Consider the following 25,128-nt stretch of genomic DNA (forward strand, 5'->3'; position numbering starts at 1 on the left):
ACTTGGCAGGACAAAAGTCCTTAATTAGCCAGGTCGGGCAGGCGGCAGAGGCCAGTGGGGGCCTGGACTGAGGGGCTCCGACCACCACTCCTTAAATATTTTCCAGCCAAATAAAGTTTATATATATATATATATATATATATATATATATATATATATATAATTCTACCTTTCTTGTGAAGAACACAGGTTGCTGTGCAATTCTTGTAGATATTTGCCAATATATTCACGTATGCATCCTGTACTCCTTGGTTACGTAATGCCTCTATGACTGCTGGTATCTCTACTGAATCAAATGCTTTTTTTTATAATCTATGAAAGCCCTATAGAGAGGTTGATTGTACTCCGCAGATTTTTCTGTTACCTGGTTGATGACATTGATATTATCCATCATAGAATATCCCTTCCTGAAGCCAGCCTGTTCTCTTGGTTGGCTGAAGTCAAGTGTTGCCCTGATTCTATTTGAAATTACCTTAGTGAATATTTTATACAATACTGAGAGCAAGCTAATGGGTCCATAATTCTTCAACTCTTTAACGTCTCAATTCTTATGGATGAGTATAATGTTGGCGTTCTTTCAGCTTTCTGGTACACTTGAAGTCATGAGGCATTGCGTATAAAGGGCCGCAAGGTTTTCAAGTATGATATCTCCTCCATCCTTGATTAAATCGACTGTTATTCCATCTTCTCCAGCAGCTTTTCCTCTGGTCATGTCTTTCAAGGCCCTTCTAACTTCATCGCTAGTTATAGAAGGGGCCTCTGTATCCAGTTCATCACGACTTCGAATGAAAGTAGATTGACTGCTCTGGGAACTGTACAGGTCAGTTTAGAATTCTTCTGCTGCTTTTACTATGTCATCGAAATTGCTGATGATATTACTCTGCTTATATTTCAGTGCATACATTTTGCCTTGTCCTATGCCTATTTTTAGTCTCACTGATTTCGTGCTGCGTCCATATTTTACTACTTTCTCAATCTTTTGCACGTTGTAATTTCGGATATCCCTTACTTTCTTCTTGTTGATCAGTTTCGACAGTGCAGCGAATTCTATTATATCTCTCGAGTTTGACACTTTCATGTTTTGCCGTTTCTTTATTAGGACCTTTGTTACTTGGGAGAGCTTACCTACTTTTTGCCTTGGTGCCTTACCTACCACTTCAATTGCTGCTTCTGAGATCAACCTAGTTACGGATTCATTCATTACCTCTACGTTGTCTTTATCTTCCTGTTCCAAAGCTGCATATTTGTTTGCGAGCACCAGCCTGAACTGGTATACTTTTACCTTTACTGCGTCTAGGTTGGTCTGTTTCTTCTGGGATAATTTTACTCTTTCTCTCTTCAAACTGAGAGAAATCCTAAACCTCACTAACCTATGGTGACTGCACTTTACCCTACCTAACACTTCTACATCCGGCACTATGCTGGGATCAGCAGAGAGTATGAAATCTATTTCATTCCTTGTCTCTCCATTAGGACTTTTCCAGGTCCACTTCCTGTTGCTGCGCTTCCTGAAGAAGGTATTCATTATTCGGAGCCTATACCTTTCCGCGAATTCTAACATCTCTCCTCTAGTGCTCCTAGATTCGATGCCGTAGTTGCCAATTGCTTGCTTACCAGCCAGCTTTTCCCCCACGTTTGCATTGAAGTCGCACAAGACTACAGTACACTGAGGTTGCGCCTTTCTTATTGCTAATTCAACGTCTTCATAAAACTGTTCTATTTCTTCATCATTGTGACTGGAGGTTGGGGCGTAGGCTTGTACAACCTTTATTCTGTACCTCCTATTCAGGTTTATTACGACGACTGCTACCCTCTCATTGATGCTGTAGAATTCATCAATCTCACCCGCTATGTCCTTATGGACTAGAAATCCTACTCCGAATTCTCTCCTATCTGGAAGACCTCTATAACAGAGGACGTGGCCGTTAGTCAGCACTGTATACGCCTCACCAGTTCTTCTTACCTCAATAAGGCCAATAATATCCCAGGCAATACCTGACAATTCTTGAAATAGCCCTGCTAAGCTAGCCTCACTCGAGAGGGTGCGCGTGTTGAACGTTCCCAGGTTCAGTTTCCATTGGCGGCCTGTCCGGACTCAGTATTACGTTGCCCTAAATTGTGCATGTATGTGTTTATGCACACAGGGCGTTATAAGGTAACTCTATTCCAAATGTTTCTGTTCCGTTTCTGCAATCAGCCTTCCACTATTGGTTAAATTTTTTTCGGGCCACCCTCAATTCGCCTACCTGTCACGCGACGTCACAAAAACCGCGAAAACTCCCATCTGATATGACGCGTACACACTGATTATGCATGGTTAGACCAAACAAAAGAAAAAATTATTTCCGATTCTATACCTGTTTTTGCCACCACCCTCCGCTATTGGTCAAATGTTTTCGGGCTGCGCCCACTTCGGCTGTCTGTCACGCGCCATCACAAAACTGCGAAAACTCACCACGTCAAAGTGACGTGCACGCATAAAGATACATTAGTACGCCAAACAAAAATAGACTTTTTTCGGAATAGCCAGAGACTGCCCCGTTCCGAAAAGAAGGGGCCCGATAACATAAATCTATTCTGATCTGTTCTTATTCCAATCTCCTGACGTCAAATTTAGGTTACCACCGACACAAGCATTGGGCGGTAAACCACAGCGTTATTTGAAGAGCCCACTCAAGCGCTCTCGTTGTTTATAGGAAGTCACTTTTGTTTGCTTTCAAACCGAATGTCATTGGCTACATTGAGCGGTTTTTCTTATCTGATGGGTTGACAAGAGGCGAGGAGCACGCTGAAGTGGAGAAGGTTTCAGTGGGGTCTAGCCAGCGCAGTGCAAGTATATAACCAGACAAGGAGGGTGGTGCTGGCGTCTGCGATTGGTCCGCTTCCCCTTGCTCAGCTTGAGGTGGCTGGCCGAAAATCGCAGCGGCGTGCAACGGTAGGTTAAAAAAATTAGCGCAGCTTGCACTAGTGGCGCAAGACTAAAGAAACATCGGAGCTGATCAGCACCTAGCTCTACCAAGTAATCCCCAGCATTTCCCGGAATTTATTGATTATTGATCGATTATCGATTACCTACTGATTGGCTATCGATTGACTCTCGCAAGGTATGGACCACATATTTGGGCTATCCCTCTTTAAAAAAATGGTCGTCATATCCCCTAACTAAATACTAACATGTTACGAGTCCCAAAAGCACTATTAAATTATTATTATTATTATTATTATTATTATTATTATTATTATTATTATTATTATTATTATTATTATTATTATTATTATTGATGTGATATAAGGAGATGTTGACGCATAAATAAGGCGCCGGCTACTCTTTAGCTCTTGAATGGGTCTAACCTACAACATACACTTTCTTAGTAAGGGCAGGTAGTAAAATGATGGGTAGTAGTTTTTAGTACCTGCTGAAGCTAGAAAAAAAAGCACAAACTTAGTACTAACTAAATACTACCTCGGTAGTGCAGTTACTAACGCAACTGAAATATCATTACCAACAATACAATGGGGCCTATTCGATTTATAAGTGCCGCTTGCATTTCCATATGAAGTCGATGATATTGTAAAAGCATAAGAAAGTAAAAATAAATAAAATGAGAAAAAAGAGAACCGCTTCCTTTCACTACATACTCGGGCATCAATTAATGGTTCATATAGGTAATGTTTTACCAGAGACTTAAGCGGCAATGACTCCGGGTAAGAAATGACTACATATCTCCAACAAGCAACGATAAACAAGAACACACATAGAGAACGACAAAGGTGCTACGTGACACTAAATTAAAGAGCAACTTCAAGAGTATTTATAGACCTAGTTTGAGGGAGCACATCTTACACCTGTGAGCACCTATGTACTCGTATTTGGTCAAATAATCAAAGCTTTGTGCACTAATTCCTAAAGCCTACTGTCTGCATATATGCGTGCTACGACGTCGCACATAACTGGTAGTGCAACATAATGAAGAACACTGCAGTTTATCTCAATTTTGCATAAGGCTGTCACAATCACAGCATAATAGGGCACGGCCAGACGAGGTGGTAGTGACTTAGTAGTTACTTAGTAAAAACTACTAAGAAGCCTTTCTGGCTAGTAAATTAAAGCAGCATTTACTAGCTTTACTAGCCGCTGTCTAGTACAGAACTGGTAAGAAGGTAGTAAAATACACAGTAATCTAGTAAGCGCGTGCATTTACTAGCTATTTACTAACTGTATTTTTAAGAGTGTAGGCTAAGCACTACCAAGTCATCCCCGGCATTTTACGAAATTTATTGATTATAGATCGAATATCGATTAGGTATTGATTGGCTGTCGATTGGCTATTGCAAGGTATTGGCCTCGTATTTGGGCTAGGCTTAAGCACCTTCGCTAGTTCACAGGGGTATGTGCCATTGCGCTTGGACCTTTCTGCACTACCGCCAGGATCGGCCCACATTTTCGGTTCGCTCTGCACGGACTAACGGGGGGCTTAAACAGCTCCGCTGTTAAAATGCCTCTAAACCAGATCCTCATTGAAGAAGAGTTGACTGCGCTTCTCGGTGATTTCCCATTTCAGTTTGACAATGTCATGATTACGGAAACGTGGTACAGAACAAACGAGGAAGTATTTCGAATGCCCGGTTTTCGAACTTTCTTTTTGAATCGTTCTGATAGGTGTGGCGGGGGTGTATTACAGCTTGTATCTGAGAGAATTTCTTGTAGTATGCTCCCGAGTTACTCTGCACTGACATTAGACTATGAAGTGTTAAGTCTGGAATCGCACAGGTTTGTTTTCACTGTTGTGTATCGTCCCCCTGGTGGTGACATTGAGAGTTATTTCACATTTTTGGACGGGTTGTTGTGCTTTGTGTGCACAAATGACCTACGACTTGTTATCGGCGGTGATTTCAATATTAACCTTTTACTAAATACGCCGAAGTCACGCAGACTGCGTATTATCCTCGATTCATTCGGCTGCAGAAACGTAATTACAGCACCCACACGCACTTGCGCTAACTCCGAGAGCTTGCTTGACTTGTTTATCACAAATAGCGCAGATGGTTATGCACAGTCGGGTGTAATTGCAGGAAACATAGGTGACCATTCGCCAGTGTACATGTTCTGCAAAGTGAATCGTGCGTCTAGGAGCTCGCATGATTCTGAGTCATTTCTCGTTCAAGTTATTTATCTGAAGACTCTAAAATCATTACGTACAGAAATCTAAAAAAATAAATTCCAGCTATGTGCTTAATTGCACAGAAGCAGATGAAGCTTACAACATATTCATGATTCTAAACAACATATTCTAAACGTTTACGAATACTGTTTTCCGCATAAAAAAGTAAAACGTTCGAATAAAATTAGGAAGCCATGGCTTACAGATGAATGCCTCAGAATGATCCGCGAAAGAAATGTGTTGTATGCAAAGTTTGTGAAGACTCGGGAACCCGCGGACTTCTCCTCTTTTAACAAATACGGGAACTTTGTGAATAAATGTCTAATGGAACGCTAAGAAGAAACATTTTCAACACGTCTTCAATAGAGTGGGAAGTCGGAGCGATGTCGTGTGGCGAGAAATAAATAAACTACTACTACCTGAATCTCGTAAACAGCAGGAGTTCGAGCTAATAGTTAATAATAAAACAATTAATGGTGAAGAATTAGCTGACAAGTTTAACAAACACTTCACGTCATTAAGCTTAAGCACGCATGACGTAAACGCGACTTCCTTTCTAAAAGAGCCAAACAGACACGCTGCCTTTTTCAAACCTACACCAGAAGAGGTACACTCGGCATTTACGTCGTTAAAGGTGGATACACACGCGAGGGCAAAATCCCGCCTGCTCCGCGGACAAACAGTAACGTCATCACTTGAATCCTGCGCAGCCGAGTCGCATTGGCACAGCCGGACCGCCGTTTGCGGAATCCGCGCGCTTACTCTCGACTCCAACTCTTATTAGCAGCTGCGCGTTTGCATACTCGGCGTGCTCTATATGCCATAGCGCTATGAATTCCTCAACAAGAGCCAAAAGAGTGACGGTTGCCTCGTCACTTAGCGTTTTCTTGTGCACCTCACTCATGTCGAGGTCACGCAGGCTGCGCGGTCTGAGTAAATAGAAATGCGCGCGCAACCATGACTCGCCTTTCCCGCTGCACCACAAGAAAAGCACATGCGGTCACTGCTGCACAACAAAAACACACGTGGCTTCAAGCCAACGTTTTATTGCGATAGCAATTATACGGACACTTCAACCGGATTTCTGTCGTCGGCGTTGCCGTCGCCATCGCCGTGAGGTTCCCTATAGATAAAATCGTCGCCGCGCGCCGTATGCCCGAGCGGAAGCGTGCGGGGACGCGCGCTATCACGGAGAGCGAACGCACTCAATCTCCCACGCGCAAGCAAGGAACTGGGAAGCCAGCGCCGGAGGGAGCGGGGGGGGGGGGGGGGGGGGCGCACTTCTCCTCTGCCAACAACCGCGCTCGTCGCTCCGCCCGCACCGTCTCTTATCTCCCCACGGCTCTGACCTTTATGCGCCGTGCATTCGCCGCTCAGTTTCCGTTGAAGCGATAGACCGCACGTACCTTCGTCCGCTGCGGCGTATATATGCGCTTGCTGCCAGCGTTTTGACAGTCGTTGTCTGCAGTCATTCAGTATGATCTATTCATGTTTGTTTGTGCGCGCTCACACCACAGTTAGTAATAGTCGGGCCACATTTTCCAACGCACGCTACACATGCAATGCTGCCCGGATCGGCAGTGCACCGCTACAGGTGTGTCCCTTCGCACGCGCTGCCCACGGGAAGCGCTTCTCATCAACACCACCGTTTCACACGCGCCTTCTCGTGGTCATCGAGTCTCTCTTCATGTCGGTCTACTTACGCCGCAGCACACCTGCTTACTTAATCAGCTCATGTTTACTACAATTCATATTGCTACCAAAGCCGCTCACCTTACTTCGTATGACATTGCTGTGTTGCTATCGCAGTCATTGCTTCGCCCTTAGGGCGAAACTGTGACACTTTTCTTTTTAGATTAGGAAAAGTAATCTAAAAACGTTGCTTGAAGCCGACAACACGCCATCGTAGCCACGCCAATTCGTCCAATGTTGACAGATTTGACGCTGACTACGCTGAATTGAGGTCAGACGACCGCCAAACGGACGGATGGAAATACCGGCGAGCATTTTCAATCCGGACCGCGAGCGGAGGAGGCCGAACTAGGCGAGGGCGGCACGTTTTGCTGACGCGCGCATCACGTGATACGCCATCCGCTGCGAAAATTCCTCCTCCGTCCGGTCGTGTGAATGCACCTTAAAGAACAGCTATGCACCTTAAAGAACAGCTTAAAGAATGCACCTTAAAGAACAGATATAAATGGACTTGAGATTAGGCCCATTAAATTTGTGCTTGACTTTTTGTTTTTTTTGGACGATATAAATGGAGGTGAGATTAGGCCCATTAAATTTGTGCTTGACCTTTTGTTTTTTTGCGCGATATAAATGGAGGTGAGATTAGGCCCATTAAATTTGTGCTTGACCTTTTTGATAAACAAAGATTTTTAATCTTTGTTTATTCAGTGGCGTCTTTCCTTAGAAAATGCAGCACGCAAAAGTGATCGTTTTATTTAAGTCCGGAAACAAGAACGAGTTAAAAAATTATAGGCCATCAGTATCTGTACTTCCTGTGATTTCTAAGGGCCTAGAAAAAATCATTTGCAAGAGAATTACGTCATTTTGTGATAAGTACCGTATCTTATCAGATATGCAGTTTGGTTTCCGGCATGGGATGTCTACAGAGCTTGCTCTGCTAACGCAAAAAGAATTAATCCTAAATAATTTCGAGAGGAAATTGTTAACACGAGGCATTTTCATAGATTTTTCCAAAGCCTTCGACTCTATTAACTACGAAACCTTATTTGCAAAATTACAACATTACGGCTGTCGCGGGATCCCTCTTAAACTTTTGCAATCATATCTTCAACACAGAAAACAGTCCGTCGCTATTGGATCGAAACTTTCATCAGTAAGAACATTAACACAAGGTGTTCCCCAGGGAAGTTCACTTGCACCTATTTTATTTAATCTTTATATTAACGATATCACAAATATTAGTAAAGACGCACAGTTCATAGTCTACGCCGATGACACCAGCCTTTTTTTTTTTCGTTCATTTGACATTGTGCATCTTATAGCTGTAGCAAACACGACTCTAAACTTATTACAAAAGGGGAGTAACGCAAATTCCTTAGCGATTAATAAGAATAAAACTAAGGCTATACTGTTTACACTAGCGCAAAAGCACGTAATCTGTAACTCTGCTCTTTATCTCGGCGTAGAAAGGATATAACTAGTAGATAATGTAAAAACGTTAGGAGTGATTTTTGACAAACATTTAATTTGGGATGCTCACGTAGAACGTATTATGTCTAGCCTGGCAAGAACATGTGGTATAATTTGCCGATTACGACACATGCTGCCTTCTAAAATAAAGCTGTTATATAACAGTCTCTTCCTTCCACATGTTAATTACTGTAATCTAGTGTGGGGTACGACATCGCAAACAAACATTCATAGTTTAAAAGCACTACAAAAGAAAGCCGTCCGGCATATTATTAATGCTCCATTTGATGCACATACACTCGAAATACTTCGCACTCTTAATCTATTGCCTATTGAACACTTTTATGAATATAACCTTGTCTTGAAAAGTAAAAAAAATATTTTGGTCTAACAATAGGGTTTTTAGAAATGTGTGCAACCTAACGGAATCAACGGTAGTGTCGTACAAATTTAGAACCCGGAATCAGTGGGTATTGCCTTTCTCGAGAACTAATTACGGTTTGAAGCAATTGCAGAACCAAGTGCCGAGAATACTAAACTTGTTATATGCTTCTCATACTGATCTGAATACGATTACAAGAAATACATTGAAAACGAATTTAATAAATAATGGTAAAGTTCTATAAAAACTAAATTTGCAATTTTGCTTATAATGTCTCGAACCAATTCTTATATTCCCTTTTGTTCCACTTTTTTTGTGTACCACTGGATAATGCCAATATTTCACAATAAAACCTGTATAGCGCAAATCTTAGCGTGTATCTACATTTGTGCATAAAGAGCGTTACATATGTGCGAGTAAATATACTTCTTGAATATTGAAGTTTGTATATGTATAGATGTGAATACGTTTTGAACTTCTGTAACCAATTTTTGTATTTCTATATGCGGTAACTGATGCCAAGGAAAGGGGAAGGAATGCCGTCAAGCTGCTTTTATGCAGCTTTTTGTTCCTTGCCCTGCATTTTTTCTTTTTTTTTGTTCTTTGTAAGAAAGGGAGGAAAATGCGAAAATAAAGTTGAAGTTGAAGTTGAATTGGATGAGTGATGTCGTATTTGTGCCAAACAGACTCGATATTGTTACACTGCTACGCAAGAACATTTATTATACACAATCTTTCATGCTCCCCGGCAGCTCCGAGTAGCCAGTGTCATAGCGATCTCCGGGCAGTCATCTTCTATTCCTTTCGGAACGGGGCAGTCTACGGCTATTACAGAAAAGTCAGTTTTGTTCGACATAATAATTCATCTTTAAAACGCACACGTCACTTTGACGCGTGAGTTTCCTCGATTTTGTGACGTCGCTTGACAGACAGAAGTGGGTGCAGCCCGAAAAATTTTGACCAATGGCAGAGGGCTAATGGCAAAAAAAAAATAAAAAAAGGCGTCGAATGAGAAATAGCCACTTTTCTTTTGTTCGGTCCAATCACGCATAATTAGTGTGTACACGTCCTATCAGATGGGGAGCTTTCGCGGTTTTCGTGACGTCACGTGACAAACAGTGAAGTGGGGGCGGCCCGAAATTTTGTTGGCCAATCGTTGAGTGCTGATTGCAGAAGTGGAATGGCAACAATTTGGAATAGCTTTACGTTATAGCGCCCAAGATGTCTGCTTGTTCGGAGCTGCCGCGGAGCATGAATTTATTTGCGTATAATAACCATTTCCGCGTGGCTGTATTTTCGCGTGGTTGTCAAGCCCTTTCGGCACGTTTACGACAGCGCTCTCCTAACTCTCCTTCGCTGAGGATCGGCTTGAGCGGCATTTGCAACCTTTCGTTGCACGCCGCCGCGATTTTCAACCAGCCGCCGCGAGCGAAGCAATGGGAAGCGGGCCAATCGCAGACGCCGGCACCACCGTCCTTATCCGGTTATATACTTTCACTACACTGGCGCGGCCCCACCGAAATCCTCTCCACTGCTGCGTGCTCCTCGCCTCTTCTCAGCCAATTATACAAGAAAATTCTGTCCAGATAGACAATGCTATTCGTTTGGAAAGCAAACAAAAGTTACCTCCAATGAACGAGGATAGCATTTGATTGGTCGGTTCAAACAACGCTTGCGTCGGCAGTTACGTAAATTTGACGTCAGGAGATTGGAATAAAAACAAATTGGAATATTTGTACGTTATAGGGCCCATAGTTTTGAATGATAGATGAAGAGGCTGCTAATATGGTCCGAATCACAAAGTTGTTCGCCCGTAAGAACGGATCATGAGTGCCCAGCGCCTGTGCGCTGGCCGCTTGCCGATAACCACCTATGCAGCAGCGACAGCATGAGAGAGAGAGAGAGAGAGAGAGAGAGAGAAGTTTAATGATACAAAATGCAGAGAGGTTGTCCTGAGGTATATTCCTCTAGCCAGCTACTCTGCGTTGGGGGAGGGGGAAGAGGGAAAGAAAGACGGAAGAAAGGCGCATGATGGGTGACGATGACGAGAGAAGGAGGATGTAAAACATATGGCAAGCAATTTGGCATGCTCAAAGCCTACAGTCCAGGCCCGTACTTTTTAAAAAGTCCAGTAACGCCTGGATGGCCTTAAAGCTCGCTTGAACGTCTGGCCAAGGCCTAAAATAACGTCCTCCGACAACGGCGGGCTGTCGAGGCGCGTAAGGTCATCGCTCAACTTTTGATGCTCTTCCACGTACTTAGGGCAGTCACAAAGCACATGACCTATAGTCTCATTCACATTGCACAACTCACAGTCTGGAGACTCGGTGCGTCGCATGAGTTGCACGTATCAGCGCGTAAACGCTATCCCCAGCCTTAGTCTGTGCAGAAGACTGGCCAAGCTGCGTTGAATTTTCGGTGGTAGCCTAAATTTCATGGCATACGGTCCAATCTTGTCCCAGTGCGTTTCTGTCGATTTTCGGATGACACTGGAGAGAAGGCATTTGGCGTCCGCTCTTGAAAAAGGAATTGCAAGCAGTGACTCTGGTTCTTCGAGTGCTTTCTTCGCTTAGGTATCGGTCAGTTCGTTGCCGTGTGTACCACAGTGACTGGGAATCCACTGAAGTGTAATGTGGTGGCCGTTCTCTTGCGCTATAGTGTATAGCTCGGCAGTTTGAAGAGCCAACACTCTGTAAGAGCTTTCTTTCAATCCCACTCTAAGTAGTTGCAGAGCCGATTTTGCGTCACTGAAGACTGCCCATACTTGGGGAGGCTGTCATGTTTTCAGGCCAGTGTCTCGCTTGCTGTATCCGCCCGTGCCGATTCGAAGACGCCGCCACACAGCGTGTGCTGCACACCACCAGCGCTAACTACCGCAACACGGCACCGTTCTTCCTAGCGTAACAGGTGTCTGAGTTGCGGCATGACTCCCGATGAAGTGATGTACTGTGACTGCCTAGCGGAAGTTTACTACTTAGAGTCATCACATTAATTCGCTTTTGACCTTACACCAATTGTGTTTCGTGGGCACATCCATTAAATATTGATATGCTGTTTGCTGCGGTGCCATCATCATCATCAGCAGCGTCATCAACTTCATCTTACCAGCCTAATTTTATATCCACTGCAGGTATTCGTCCTGCAGTGGACATAATCTCCAATTACCCCATAATCTCCAAGCAGCCTCCAATTACCTATGTCTTTCGCTAGCTGATTCCAGCTTGCGCCTGCAAATTTCCTAATTTCATCACCCCACCCAATTTTCTGCCTTTCTCGACTGCGCTTCCCTTTTCTTGGTACCCATTCCGTAACTCTAATGGTCCACCGGTTATCTTCCCAACGCATTACATGGCCTACCCAGCTCCATATTTTTCTCTTAATGTCCACCATAATATATCGGCTATCCCAGTTTGCTCTCTGATCCACACCACTCTCTCCTGTTTTTAACGTTAAGCCTAACATTTTTCGTTCCATCGCTGTTTTCTCGGTCCATAACTTTACTGCAGTATAGTCTGCGGCAAATTCATTCGTGCTTTTTGATATCATTGTATGTGTACCAGCTTTTGCTTCTCGCGCTAATCACTACGAAGTCATTAATAATGAGTGTAGGCGGATTTTCGGCCGACAATCTACTTGTCCGTTTTGTCTTCATAAACTGCGACACCCACTACTTATCAGTTTTCACTTTTCAGTTCCATTAGTATCCCTCTGTCCCTCTGCGTGTGTTCGTTTTCGTTCTGAACGAGCGGCTTGCTCTCGAGGGTGACACATCAAGTTTAACCTTAAAGTACAGCCTCTAGCGAGCGATAACTCTCATCGGCTGTGTTTCAGGAAAATTGAGTGGCACGTGATGGATTCTCGTGGTTCTGACTACCGCTTGCTTGTGCTAATATATCTTGTTGTATATAGACCCTCAACTCTGGTGTGAAATATATTACAAAATGTGGCCTGTTATTGAATGATATTACAAAATGTGGCAGGTTTTTGCTTGCGCAGGTGTGCGAGGAGCGGCTATTGTGAAGTCGTTCATCATATTCGCATAACTAGACATGCGTTTCTTGGAACTGTTGGCGCGACTGACGAGGACCGGGCTTTGGGCAAGTTATGACGGCCCTGTTTTTACATTGTGATCACATGGGACAATTGTATTGCCAACTTAGTCTACTTCGACGGGTACATTTACGACCAGTCCGAGTGTATGGAGCTGCCCTCCTTCTTACATAATATATATGGTTCGATTGTGCGAATGCAATTAAAGGTTTGAAACACTCGTCGAATGAATATACCAGTGGACGCCGGGCTAATGGCTTTTCGCGACCTCTTTATTAACCCCTTTAGGCGCGCCGTCCCCATTTGTCGACGCTGAATTGTTTTTGCCAGTTTTGTCGAGTGGTGCCCAGGAAAAAGCAGCTGCCATATAAATTTATGTGAATTAAACACCCTGCATACTCAATGAGCCTTTGTTTCACTTCAAGTTACAGGCGACCACTTTGCTGAAGGCAATGCCATGTTTGACGGGACGTTCGACCTGTCGCGTTCCGGCAGGAACGACGAAAGAATAATGTTTCTTTCTCGTAGTGCATGCAGTCAATAATGAAACTGTGCGTGGACTTTAAGCCTGTGATTCAAGGATTTCAGGCAAACAAAACAAAACATTTAATTAATCTCTAATTTTGATGACTCATTAGAAAACACGCAAATCACTATCCTGCCACCTTCTCTTTCTTGCAAGGGAGTATTGAGCGCCTTGGAATAAAGTTGTGTAAGTAGGACATTTATACACAGTCCATCACAATACGCGCCTGATTAAACTATGCATTATGCCAAGAGTTGACGTTCGGTCTTGTTGGTACGGTATTGTAACTGCTGTATAGTGCGTGAAAAGACCAGTACTTCATCCCCGTCCTTTAGAGCGCCATTTACCGGTTACAGCGTGTATAATGCTTCACGAGTCACATATAAAGCATTCTATGAAAACACATTTTGTCAATGCGTATGTAATGTGGGTGCCATTCTGTGGGTGCCATTTACTGCGTTTATTCGACAGTACATCGTTTACCTTGGGCTTCTCCTGCAGGCAATGCCCTGAGCCAATACCAAAAGCGTTGCACTGTTTTCTTTTCTTTCTTTGTTTCTTTATAGAGAAAACGGCACTATATAACGAAAAACAGAGCCTCCATTAATCGGATAACGCCATTTAAAAATGCGTGATAAGGACGAAGGGTATAAGGAAGGCAAGAATATTCAGTAACCCTACGGAGCACGTTACCGACGAAAGCGTACACTTCGAAAGCTGGCAAAATTCTATGAAAACCTTGCTGGACGCAACGCAAGGGAATAGCCGACGGAGGGAGTAACGCGGTCTCGTGTAACAATAACATTAGTTCGTTTCGACCATACCCTTTGATCTGTACCGACACGGTCTCTATAGATGAGTGACCGTGACCTTATCGATATTCTAATAAAGAAGAAGAAGAAATAAAAGAAGACGCAAGACGAGACAATGGCCAGTTGAGATCTCCTTAAGGTCACTGGCAGGAGAGCCAAAACCAAGATAGAATTCGTGTGGGCGGTCCTCGGAGCCGTTAGAACGCGAACGGTTCGGAGGCGCACGATGACTGACTCGCGCACTTTGAAGGCTCACAAAGCCCCCGAATGAGTAAAGGAAAGCAAGCAATTTCGGACGCGTCGTGCGTTACAAATGGGCTGAGCCACCTCTCCAGCGTGCCCAGGCATCGCGTTGGATTGGCACACGACTAGGTTCTACCCCTTCTGGTCGCTCACGTAGGCAGCCTTCCGCCGAAACATTACGACACGACTACAGCAGGCGGTGAAAGAGAGAGTACGCTCCCGTGAATGATGGTGGGAGAGGGAAACGAAGAGCATCGCGCTTACAACTGGCGTAAATAACCGGGTAGGCCCAATGCGCCGGGCTGGAAGCGTTTCGTTGTCAGTTTCGGCGGCCAAGGTCCTCTCGGGGAAGCACCCCACGCGGACCAGTTTAAAAAGCACGGTGTGACTGACGTCACAGCGGGCGTGGTATTTTGGAGTCTTCGTTTATTGTTTGACCCTCGCTCATTCGCATCGGACTTCGGAACGAGCAGTGAATTCCTGGGGGTCTCTTCTTTCGCCAACGGAAGCGAGAGAGAAAGAGAGAGGGAGACAGCGAAAGAAAGAAAGGGCGGAAAGAGAGAGAGGAACGCTCCTATAATATACGCCGATTCCACTCAACCTGTTCTACACCGAAAGAAATATTGTAATCACGGCGGAGCAGTGTCCATCGGCAGGGTAATCGCTCTACACATCCCGGCGTGCGCCATGAATCCGCACCAAACGGCGCGCGCGTTATTATTTTTATGCGCCGTTCTGTCATCTCTCGTTGGTTTCGCCAGCGCGGTGGCCGGTGTAGAGACGACGTCGACGACGACGACTACCACACCATCGCCTACAAAGAGGCTCGAGGCCGATTTCGCTGCAGTGACCAAGGTGCTCGCCTCCAAGTTTCTACCCAGCGTGTCGGACCTGATCACAAGCCCGGACCTGAGCATCACCTGTTCAGCGAGTCTCGTGAAGCTCCTGCTCGGATTAAAGAATAAGGATGCCTGGGCTATGAAAAGTAAGCGAAGAAAAAAAAAAGAATGCACGCCGAGCTATGCATACCTCTTTCTCTGGGACCTGTGTCGTATAGCGGCATAAGGGCAGCAATTTACTGAACGGTTAGCGGTGGCCGCGTTTTAATGTGTTCCAATTTTGAAGGAAGGTGTGAGTTTGAAAGAGAAACGAAGTGATCTGCTGGCCATCGTGGCCTTCGGAAGCTTTGTCTCCTGCGCCACTGTTGTTAGTGCCGCAGGACACAAACACTCCACTGAGTGCAAGCTCTCCGAAGCGGCAGCAGTGTGTTGCATGAGGAGAGGAGTATGCCGAATGCGCCGCACTAAACGCCCTTTGACGGCGGGCTACATCGCCTTTTGTATATCGCTAAAATGCAGGCTCGCCTATTTAGCAGGCAACGGCGCGGGATGCATTTCGGTCGCAATTTCAGCTTGGGCATCGCTCTGTTCATTACAGACGCACTCGCGCAGCGCAGATGTAGCCGTCGAAATATTCGCCTTTAGTGCGGTTGCCCATTCCAGTGCTGCTACCACAGAGTTTATTAACACCGGCTACAGGGGACGCATTGTCAGCGTGGTTTTTATAAAAAGAAAGAACAGCAGCATCGCCACATCGGAAAAAAAATGCCTTTCCGCTCTTTTTGCCTCATCATTCACTTCGCAAGAAGCACGCTGTCAATTATTGTTGTGATGTGCCTCTCAAACACCGCGATGCAAATCGGCAACAAGGTTAACAGGAAAAATAAATAAATAAAAGGACTTCGTTGTGTAGTTGCCCAAGATTCTGCGAATACATAATGATGACACGTTTTCGTGGTGCGTGTATGTTTTCGTGGTGCGTGTTTTCGTTGCTGTTGTATCCGCCTCTGGAGCGTAGTGCATTACCAGGAACCAGGCACCCTTGATACGGCGTCTGGAAACGAGGCACGACCTGTGCATGGGAGCGCGCCCGTGGCATTTCCTTGCGCAAAAAGTGTCACATTTTGCTAACTAATAGAGGGAGTGGCAGTCTTTTTCTACGAAGCGCTTTCCCCGGTCGTAATTGACTGGCAGTTCTGACGAATCATTGAGTATCGGATTTGAAGGTATACTTGTGCCCAAATCCACTAAGAAGTCATCACACGCAGAAGTATATTCTATAGCTCTTAAAATAAAGGAGTGCTGACAGGCATTTTTTGTCCTGGTTTTATTAATTATTGGATAGCCCTCGACCCAGCAATTACGTTATGGAGTTTCAATTCCCAGAGTGCTCAGCAAATAGTTAATTACGTTAGCTTTTAATACGACCATTTCAAAACGCGCGCCAAGAGCAGCGCGACATCTGACGTGGATTTCAGGATGGTTTTTTTTTTTATGCAATCGCTTTGGAAGTAATGAAAAAAAAAAAAACAAGATTGAAGGCACATTATAGTGTATACAATTGGCCTCGAGAGAATATATGCCACTTAAATTGTCCGAATATTATTTACCGAAAACATCCATGCGATGTAAACGTTCCTGCGCCATTAATTTGAGTATAAGTTGCTTTAATATCCTGGAATTATTTCAGCTCAGGTGACGCAATAAAACGTAAAACAGCTCCTTCAGAGTGGAATCACAAGGCAGTGCCGATCGAAGCATCGGTGGCTCCGCCGTTTTGCACCGCTTTTCCCGCTTTTCCCGCCTTTGCTGTCTCCTCCGTTTCGCAGTATATCCCGCGCTCTCGAACACCACTCAAGCTGCGAGAGGAGAAGCTCTAACGGCGGTGCTTCATAGCTCGAGAAAACCGAACGCCAGACCGGCTCATACTACATAACTGCACGCGTCGTGATGACATAGAAACTCGCTTTCGACTCGGGGAAGTCCCACGCACACCGCGAACAACTTCCACGCACTAACGCCTGAGCCACGTGCTTTATCCGTGCACTCAAGGACGGATTATAGCGAGCCAGTATACGCAGTCTGCCTGCAGGAGGAAACTATTGGTGCCTGATTTTATTATATACTTCCCAAGTCGCACAAAAAGAAGCGCTCTATGCTTCGTTTTCACTGGTTCGCGAAGCCTCTTGTCCGAAGTCTCTTGTGTGTCATATGTCTAACCATGGAAAAAAGAAATCATAAAACACGGTAAAAGAGGCAAAAGTGTGCACCGAAATCTTAGAGGAAACCACTGTCTTTCGTCCAGTGCATGCTAAATGGCGCCACATTACCACGCAGCAGCAAACACAGAGGCTTCACAAAGGCGCGTAGCATCTGCGCCTTGATAGTACAGGTTCGCCAGCGTGCGACTGAAACGGCCATTGACCAACTATCACACGTACATCAAGAAATACACGAAGTTGCTGTCGCATGTCCTTTCAGTCACAGTTTAATGCGAGTAACATTTTAGTATTTTTTTAAATGTACAGTAACAGAGCGTCGTCTTCAGGTGCCCGAATTAATGTACACAATTCCGTATATGCTCGGGCATATATCTCCTTCTTTGAACAAAAGGAATCAGACAAATGATTATTAAGTTTTTCCATGCATAAGCCGCAACCTAACTTTAGGACATGAAATGGCAAAACACGCCCAGTGACACATTCTAATATGATATCTATGACAAACCATGGGAGTCTGTGCTGTATGGTGAATTTTTGAAGACAGACAGACAAGTTTTCAGAAAGAAATCTTAAAAAAAAAAGCTTTTGTGCTTCAATGCATAAAACTACGTTTTGTTAGGAAAGTAACTGGAACGCCAATGCATTTCTCAGCAAAGTTCGGGAATTATTATCTCGAAACTGGCGTCATCCTGCGAATCGTACCAAGTGGGATCCGCCTTGCGAACTCCACGGCTAAAATTTGTAAATTGCAATATGGGCCATAAGGTAGTTAGTCAAAAAAACTTAATTAGCGAATGTTTATTAATTAGTCGATTATCCATTTAATTTTTTGTGTAACTAATGTCCGCCTCTTCGAGTAGACCATCTCATGAACTAGAATTGTGCTATCTGCCACAGGCAACCTTTAAAAATGTTTTAAAGTGTTCGCTGAAACACCCTGTATATACGGCGATGCACGGAAGAGTGTAGGCGTGACCAAAATTTGCTGACCAAAGGCGATGTGTTGTAGCCATATGGACATATATGGCAGGTCGGTCCAACGACACGAGATCGCTTTTCAACGTAGTACATGATGACATGCACGCTGGCACACATGTATTCAGCGATTTCGGGCTATGACAAGGATCGCTCGTTAGTATCGTCGCGTCCATTCATGTTTCGTGCACCGTGGTCGGTCCTTAATTCTAAGATGTCTATATGAGCCTGGGAAGGCCAGTTCCAGCCGTAGGCAATAGAGGCAGGTTACGTCGGAGACGAACGTGAGGCCGCCGAAATGCGTCAGCAAGAGCTTGTACATTTCGCTTATGCAACACATCGTACGAGAGAGTGAACCTTGCGTGACGCATCATCTGTAGACAACGGGCTAAGGACATGCGGACTTCATTCGCATAATAAGAGGAAAAATACGCCTTAGGGTGTATTTGTAATGAACCGATGAATCAGTGGAAATGTAAACACTTACTGCGCGTAGGAGGAACTGGTCGCTTTTCTGCAATAATAACTGTGCTGCATTTCCCCTGAGGGCCGGGACGAAAAAAAAAAAAGAAAAGAAAAAGAAAATGGCGTATAGTAGAAACTGTAGGAAGCGTAATCGTGTGAGTGCGCTCATTGTAGTAACCACAAAAGGCAGCACCACAATGCCTATACGGCAGATGTGAAAACAATCTAACAATATAAAGAAAAACAAGCCTTCGCGCTTTTTGACGGAACTAGATATCCAATAAAAAATTAAGGTGGAGAAAATACAGGGTTTTATCAATGAATTGAAATTGTTAATTTAGATTTTTAGCCACCAAGCGGCACAAAACTACGCAACTTTGTAATGGAATGTTGTCTAAAAATTGGTTGCTCTTGAAGACAGCTAAATTCTCATCTGCCTTTGCAAGCAATTGGGGTTTGCGGATTGCATAATGGCATTCGCTTAGCGTGATGTCAGCGAAAGAGGGAGAGGACGCGAGGAGAAGAAAGTCAGGGAGGTCAACCAGACGAACCTCGGGTTTACTACTCTACACTGGGGGAAGGGAAAGGGGGAATACAAAGAGGAAAGAGGGAGAGAGCGACAAGCGCTTTGAAGCCAAAGTCAAGTCTAAGCAAGTGCTCCGCCGGTACATTGGGCTGCCGTCATTCTGCTGTCTGAAGCTCATCTCGGTGCTTCCCCATAGCTGGTGATGCGCGGTAATTGAAGTCGCCTGGGATGTCCAAGGGGCCAGTGGTCGTTAGCAGTACGTTGCAGTATGTGACAGTATATCGTTAGCGAAAGTTGTTGATAACGGTACGGGATAAACTTGCGGTGGCAGAAATCACGTTGCCTTGGTGCGGGAAATATGACCAGATAGGTGTGCGCATATTAATCTAGAGATACCAATTGAGGTAAATAGTTGAATCACTCAGGTCATTATAGTATAGTTGCAAATTTCATTAGCGGTTGGTATAACAGCATCAGAATTAGGAATTTGAAGTTGGCGCAAAAATTGAGAGAGAGAGAGAAAGAGAGAGAGAGTGAGAGAGAAAGAGAAAATAATTGTAGTGTAGCGATAAATTTAGTAACAGCAGCATGCTGTCGAAAACCATGACGACAGAACCAGTCGGCGTGTTACAAGTGTGCATTTAAACTGTGTTTACGAAGACGTGCACGAGATGGAACGATTGCAATGGATGGAAAAAAACATCACTGACGGTGCGCACTGCTACCGGAGGTGTGAAACTGTTTACACTGTGCTTTCCACGATGAAACAGTGTCCCAGTATAACGCCAGCGCACCACTACATGACAAGTATTTCTGTCGATAAGCGCCTTTCCGTTGAGGACCATATACTTGTAAGTTCGTGATGTCGCATTTCTGTCCCAGTACGAAACTTCGAAACAATTTGTTTCGTGCTCCAGATGCGCATGACATACTATGTAACCTAATGGATACGTGTAGCGCACAGTGTGAATTGGTCACGCAATAAATTATTTGCTTTTTTTATTGGTATAGACCTCTTGCATTCTTGCATAATTCCAACAACCCTGTGCGCACATTGGGTTACCGCCACCATCTTAAAAGTATAGGCGTGCGGGCGAGCGCAGGACGCGCGTAGGAAGTTTGTGGGCCCCGCGAGCTCTGCTATACGTCTCATTGAGTTTGCTGCAGTGTTCCCACATAAACATAGCGTTTTAGCTGCAAACATGCCCCTTGCTAACGTAAGCTTGGTTACCTGCACAGGGTTGTCAGTAGAATATTTCTTGGCATTCCCCCGCGCTTGATTCTCGATGACATTGTTGACTAATACAACGCGAAAGCGGCGACGGGAAGAGGCCATGACTGCAAGAGCTACAACTGTTCTCCAGTCTTACGTCATTCCTGATTTCAGAGCAAATTACTCGAAAAAAAAAACAAAAGAAGCGCGGCATGCTGCGATATCTCATGTGCTAGTTTTAGCAATTCAGCGTCGTCATCTAGTACGGCCGAAGAAGCCTCGCAAGCGCTCAAGTATTCGATCACATGACTGGATCGGCTTGTCGCAGCCACCGCTGTCCGGCATATACGTATAATCCAAGGTATATCTATCATTCCTGGCTCAAGAAAAGTGACTGCTGTCGCCTACATGGCTTTAGGCGGATGACGCGCACCTCATGACGGCGCTGTTGCTCATGAGTGAAAGAAAGATAACTATATATATGCATGTGTGCGCTGCACACATTTCTTATACCTACACCTAACGAACGGGCGGCACGACTTGTAGCAGAGCCCGCGCGGCCCAGAAACTTCGTATGCTCGTCCTGCACTCGTCCGCATGTTTACCCTTCACGATGGTGCCGGGGAAACCAATGCGCGCACGGGGTTGTCAGCATTACGCAAGAGGTCTATTTGTATTGGTTGATATTTATATTGGTGGATTCTAGAATGTTTGCGGAAATCGTAGATATATTGCCTCCTCTCTGCCCCACTCCCGTATATGAGTGACGAGTGCAGCTATTTGCCTTCAGTGACGCCTGTTGACAGCTGCAACAGCGAAAATTACGAGTACTCCAAGGGATGTTCCACGGCAGTATCGGCTCATTGAAACTGAGCGGATGAAATTAGCGTGCGAATTCCAAGCAACTTCTGTTAAGGTATTCAATCTCTCAGTTTCGTTTCTGCTCCGCTTTCTGGACACACACGCAAAAAAGAAAACAAGAAAAAAAAACATTAGTGTATAAAATGAAATAAGTTCGTGCGAGCGTGAGCCAATGGCCGTGTAATTTCTACTTCGCAAAATTTCGTACGCAGCTACTACCGTGTCCGGAGACAAAATGCAGATAGTGGGCTTAAGCTTACAGATTTTCTATGGGCCGCCCGCGAGAAGATGAGGGGGACAGCAAAGCAGAGCCTGGCGTTAGATATTCTTGAAACTACACATAATTGGCAGATGAGAGAATATTAGAGAGAGTAACTTCGCGAATGTTGTACGCGCGGCACGTGGTCTCATCTGCTAGATACAGTAACCTCGGGGAGCATGGCACCATTTGCCGACCTTAAGCCTCAATAGAGACGCGCGGAGAGCGAGGTTTCTTTGCCTTGTCTACAATCTAGCAAAACCAACAATGCTCTCGCTCCATTAAGAGGACCATAATTTTACTATTCTTTCCTTGTCCACAGAAAATGTAACCAAAGTGCTAGTTGAAGCAGCCGTTGTTGTGGAGGATGTGCTGCCATGATATCCCGTGGGACTTGCGTTAAAACTGCAATATAGAGAGAAAATGCGTTCGTTTGAGTAAACACGCCAAGTTTCAACAGTACGGAAGGAAGGTGGAGAACAGCCGGCTAATGAAAAAGTTGAAACGAAGGCATATCAGGAAATGTATAAGCTTGGTGGCTCTCTCTCCGGGCGACGCGGCGCGCGTACAAAACTGCGAAACGGAAATTCCCCCTTTCGAAGGGGTCTTGTGTTTCGCAAGCCGGTTTTTCTGCCGCACTTCATCACTAATTACATTGCTTCATCGTTCGTTTGGTGATGTGCGTACCACGGCGGGATTACCCCTAAAGATTCACACTACGAAACAAGTTCACGGGCGAATCCGTGACGTCATGGCAAGTCAGTGGACCATCCAGCTCAGTGAAACAATGCGCACGAAAAAAAAAAAAAGAGCAGACGTCATAACAGACCGGGGAGTATACCCCAACCCTTGACAGCAGCGTTGCGAAGAGGAACGGCAGAGATCGAGAGAAAGGAAATTACATAATGATACACTCTTCTGGTGCCTTCATCAGCTAGCAGGCGCGTCGGGATGGGCTCTGGGAGGGCCATTAAAATGAGCGTTGCGTCGTCTGCCAAACTACTACAAACAGATATAAATTATCCTATCGCACTTGGTAATCTACGATGCTGGTTCTCGTGGCATCCGCTGAGGAAGAAGGAGAGCAACTTGGTCGCCCGAGGCGATGCAGTTTGTTGCTCTGCGTACACGTCTGTCAACCTGTTAACCGCTTGAATTCGAATGCAAAGAGATAGAACGAGAGTAAGAAAGAAAGAAAAGAAAGAAAGAGAGAAAGGACCCTCTACTTTATCAGCCGGCGCTGAGAGCGCACACGAATCTGTTACCACGAATTGGCGACGTCACAGCACGTTGGACTCGATCCGTCCAGTGAATCCTGCTACAAGCCTCGCCTATGCACAGGTGCACTGTTGCAGGGCCTGCTATGTCCTGCGTTGTTACCTGGAGCGTAGTTTACTCTATTGGGGAGAAACTCGCGCAACGTGTATTTTTTGAACACCTGTTTGCGATTGGCCAACGCCTTCGCTGCCACTTCGTTCGCTCTCGCATTTGTTTACCGCCAGCTTTTCATTAAGAACGCAGGGATGGTGTTCGGGATTAAGGGCGTGAACTAAGACGACTTGAAAGATCAACAATAGCCCCCGTGTAGACAGTCATACTGATCATTTTTAAGTTTTACGGAATTTTTAAGAATCGCATGTTGCAGACAATATTGAGCTGGATTATTTAGAAAGGCGGACATTGCCTGCACGAGAAATCGAAAGGCATATTCAAATAATGGACAAAGTTTACAAATTGCCTTCTTAATTAATTACTTTACGACACACATTTCAATTTATGAACTGTAGCCGGTGAGCTTGCAAAGCGTATCCACTTGGAATGAATTTACAGAATGACACCAGTTTGGAAATTTGTACCATCAAACTCGCCTTAAAAATGCACTGTTGTTCCAGTTACATTCTAAACCAAACGCTTTTTTATGCATTGAAACACAAAAGTAACAGGAACGTCTATGTATTTCGTCCCACACTTTGGGAAATATATTTAGAAACTGTTGTCATCCTTGAAATTCATTTCAAGTGGATACGTCTTACAAACTTGCCGGCTACAATTATTAAATTGCAATATATGTCATAAAGTAATAATTAATAAGTTAATTAGTGAAGTTTCGTTAACCAGTTGAATATGTGTTTCGCTTTATCGTGCTAGTCATGTCCTCCTCTTCGATTAAATCAGCTCAAGTACAATAATTATGGTACCTGCCACAGGCGATATTTAAAAATTCCGTAAAAATTTAAAATGAACACCCCGTATATTATTTAGTTTCGGAAAGTGGCAAAAACAGTTCCCTACAATGCAGGAAGATATATATTTGACTATCAGTGTGCCTAAAGGGACTAGAGTGAACTCATATTACTAGCTAACGGCGATGGCAATAAAGTGCAAGCAGAAAAGAATTCATGCGTATTCTTCTAGACATCGGTGCACATAATTTAAGGCATAAGAAAAGGGAGGCTACCTCATATACAGATTGAATCATTGAAGCCGGTTTCGGCTGCTGGGGCAGACCATTCTCAGTGTCTATCCGAAAACGGAACAGAAGAGAAAGATCCTTCACACTACCTGTGAAAAAAATGTAAATAATCATAATGATATTATTATTAATAAATTCGCTATTAAATGATGGTCATTCCACTTTGAGCACGATGCAATAACATGTCTTTCCCCAGTAAGAGTTCTTATTTTCTAAATTTATACTGATTTCAAATATTGTTGAAACAACAACAACAACAACAACAACAACAACAACAACAACAACAACAACAACAGCAGCAGCAGCAGCAGCAGCAGCAGCAGCAGCAGCAGCAGCAGCAGCAGCAGCAGCAGCAGCAGCAGCAGCAGCAGCAGCAGCAGCAGCAGCAGCAGCAGCAGCAGCAGCAGCGCAGCAGCAGCAGCAGCAGCGCAGCAGCAGCAGCAGCAGCAGCAGCAGCAGCAGCGCAGCAGCAGCAGCAGCAGCAGCAGCAGCAGCAGCAGCAGCAGCAGCAGGCAAGCAGGCAGCAGCAGCAGCAGCAGCAGCAGCAGCAGCAGCAGCCTAGCAGCAGCAGCAGCAGCAGCAGCAGCAGCAGCAGCAGCAGCACAGCAGCAGCAGCAGCAGCAGCAGCAGAGCGCAGCAGCAGCAGGCAGCGAGCAAGCAGAAGCGCAGCAGCAGCAGCGGCAGCAAGCAGCAGGCAGCAGCAGCAGCAGCATGCAGCAGCAGCAGCAGCAGCCCGCGCAGCAGCAGAAGCGCCAGCAAGCAGCAGCAGCAGCAGTCAGAAGCTAAGTACCTATCTGTGACATGCTATAGCATAGCACAACAACAACAACAACAGCAGCAGCAGCAGCGACGAAAAAAAAAAAGTTTAATTATAGGGTGTTACGCGCCAAAGCCACGATCTGTTTATGAGGCACGCCGTAGTGGGGGGACTCCGGAAATTTGGACCACCTGGGGTTTC

At 45.0% G+C, this 25,128-nt stretch overlaps 1 protein-coding gene across 1 annotated transcript in view; it reads left to right on the plus strand.

Annotated features, from left to right (window-relative positions):
- Positions 1-14,960: 14,960 nt before the first annotated feature.
- The window catches only part of LOC119436755 (nose resistant to fluoxetine protein 6), a 28,241-nt gene continuing 18,073 nt past the window's right edge, over positions 14,961-25,128 (plus strand). The window contains exon 1 of the mRNA XM_037703748.2: positions 14,961-15,322. Within this exon, the coding sequence (XP_037559676.1) occupies positions 15,025-15,322 (298 nt within the window). The 5' untranslated portion in view covers positions 14,961-15,024. The remainder of the gene's footprint in view (positions 15,323-25,128) is intronic.

The sequence above is a fragment of the Dermacentor silvarum genome, chromosome 1, assembly GCF_013339745.2.
Source record: "Dermacentor silvarum isolate Dsil-2018 chromosome 1, BIME_Dsil_1.4, whole genome shotgun sequence".
Taxonomy (NCBI): Eukaryota; Metazoa; Arthropoda; class Arachnida; order Ixodida; family Ixodidae; genus Dermacentor; species Dermacentor silvarum.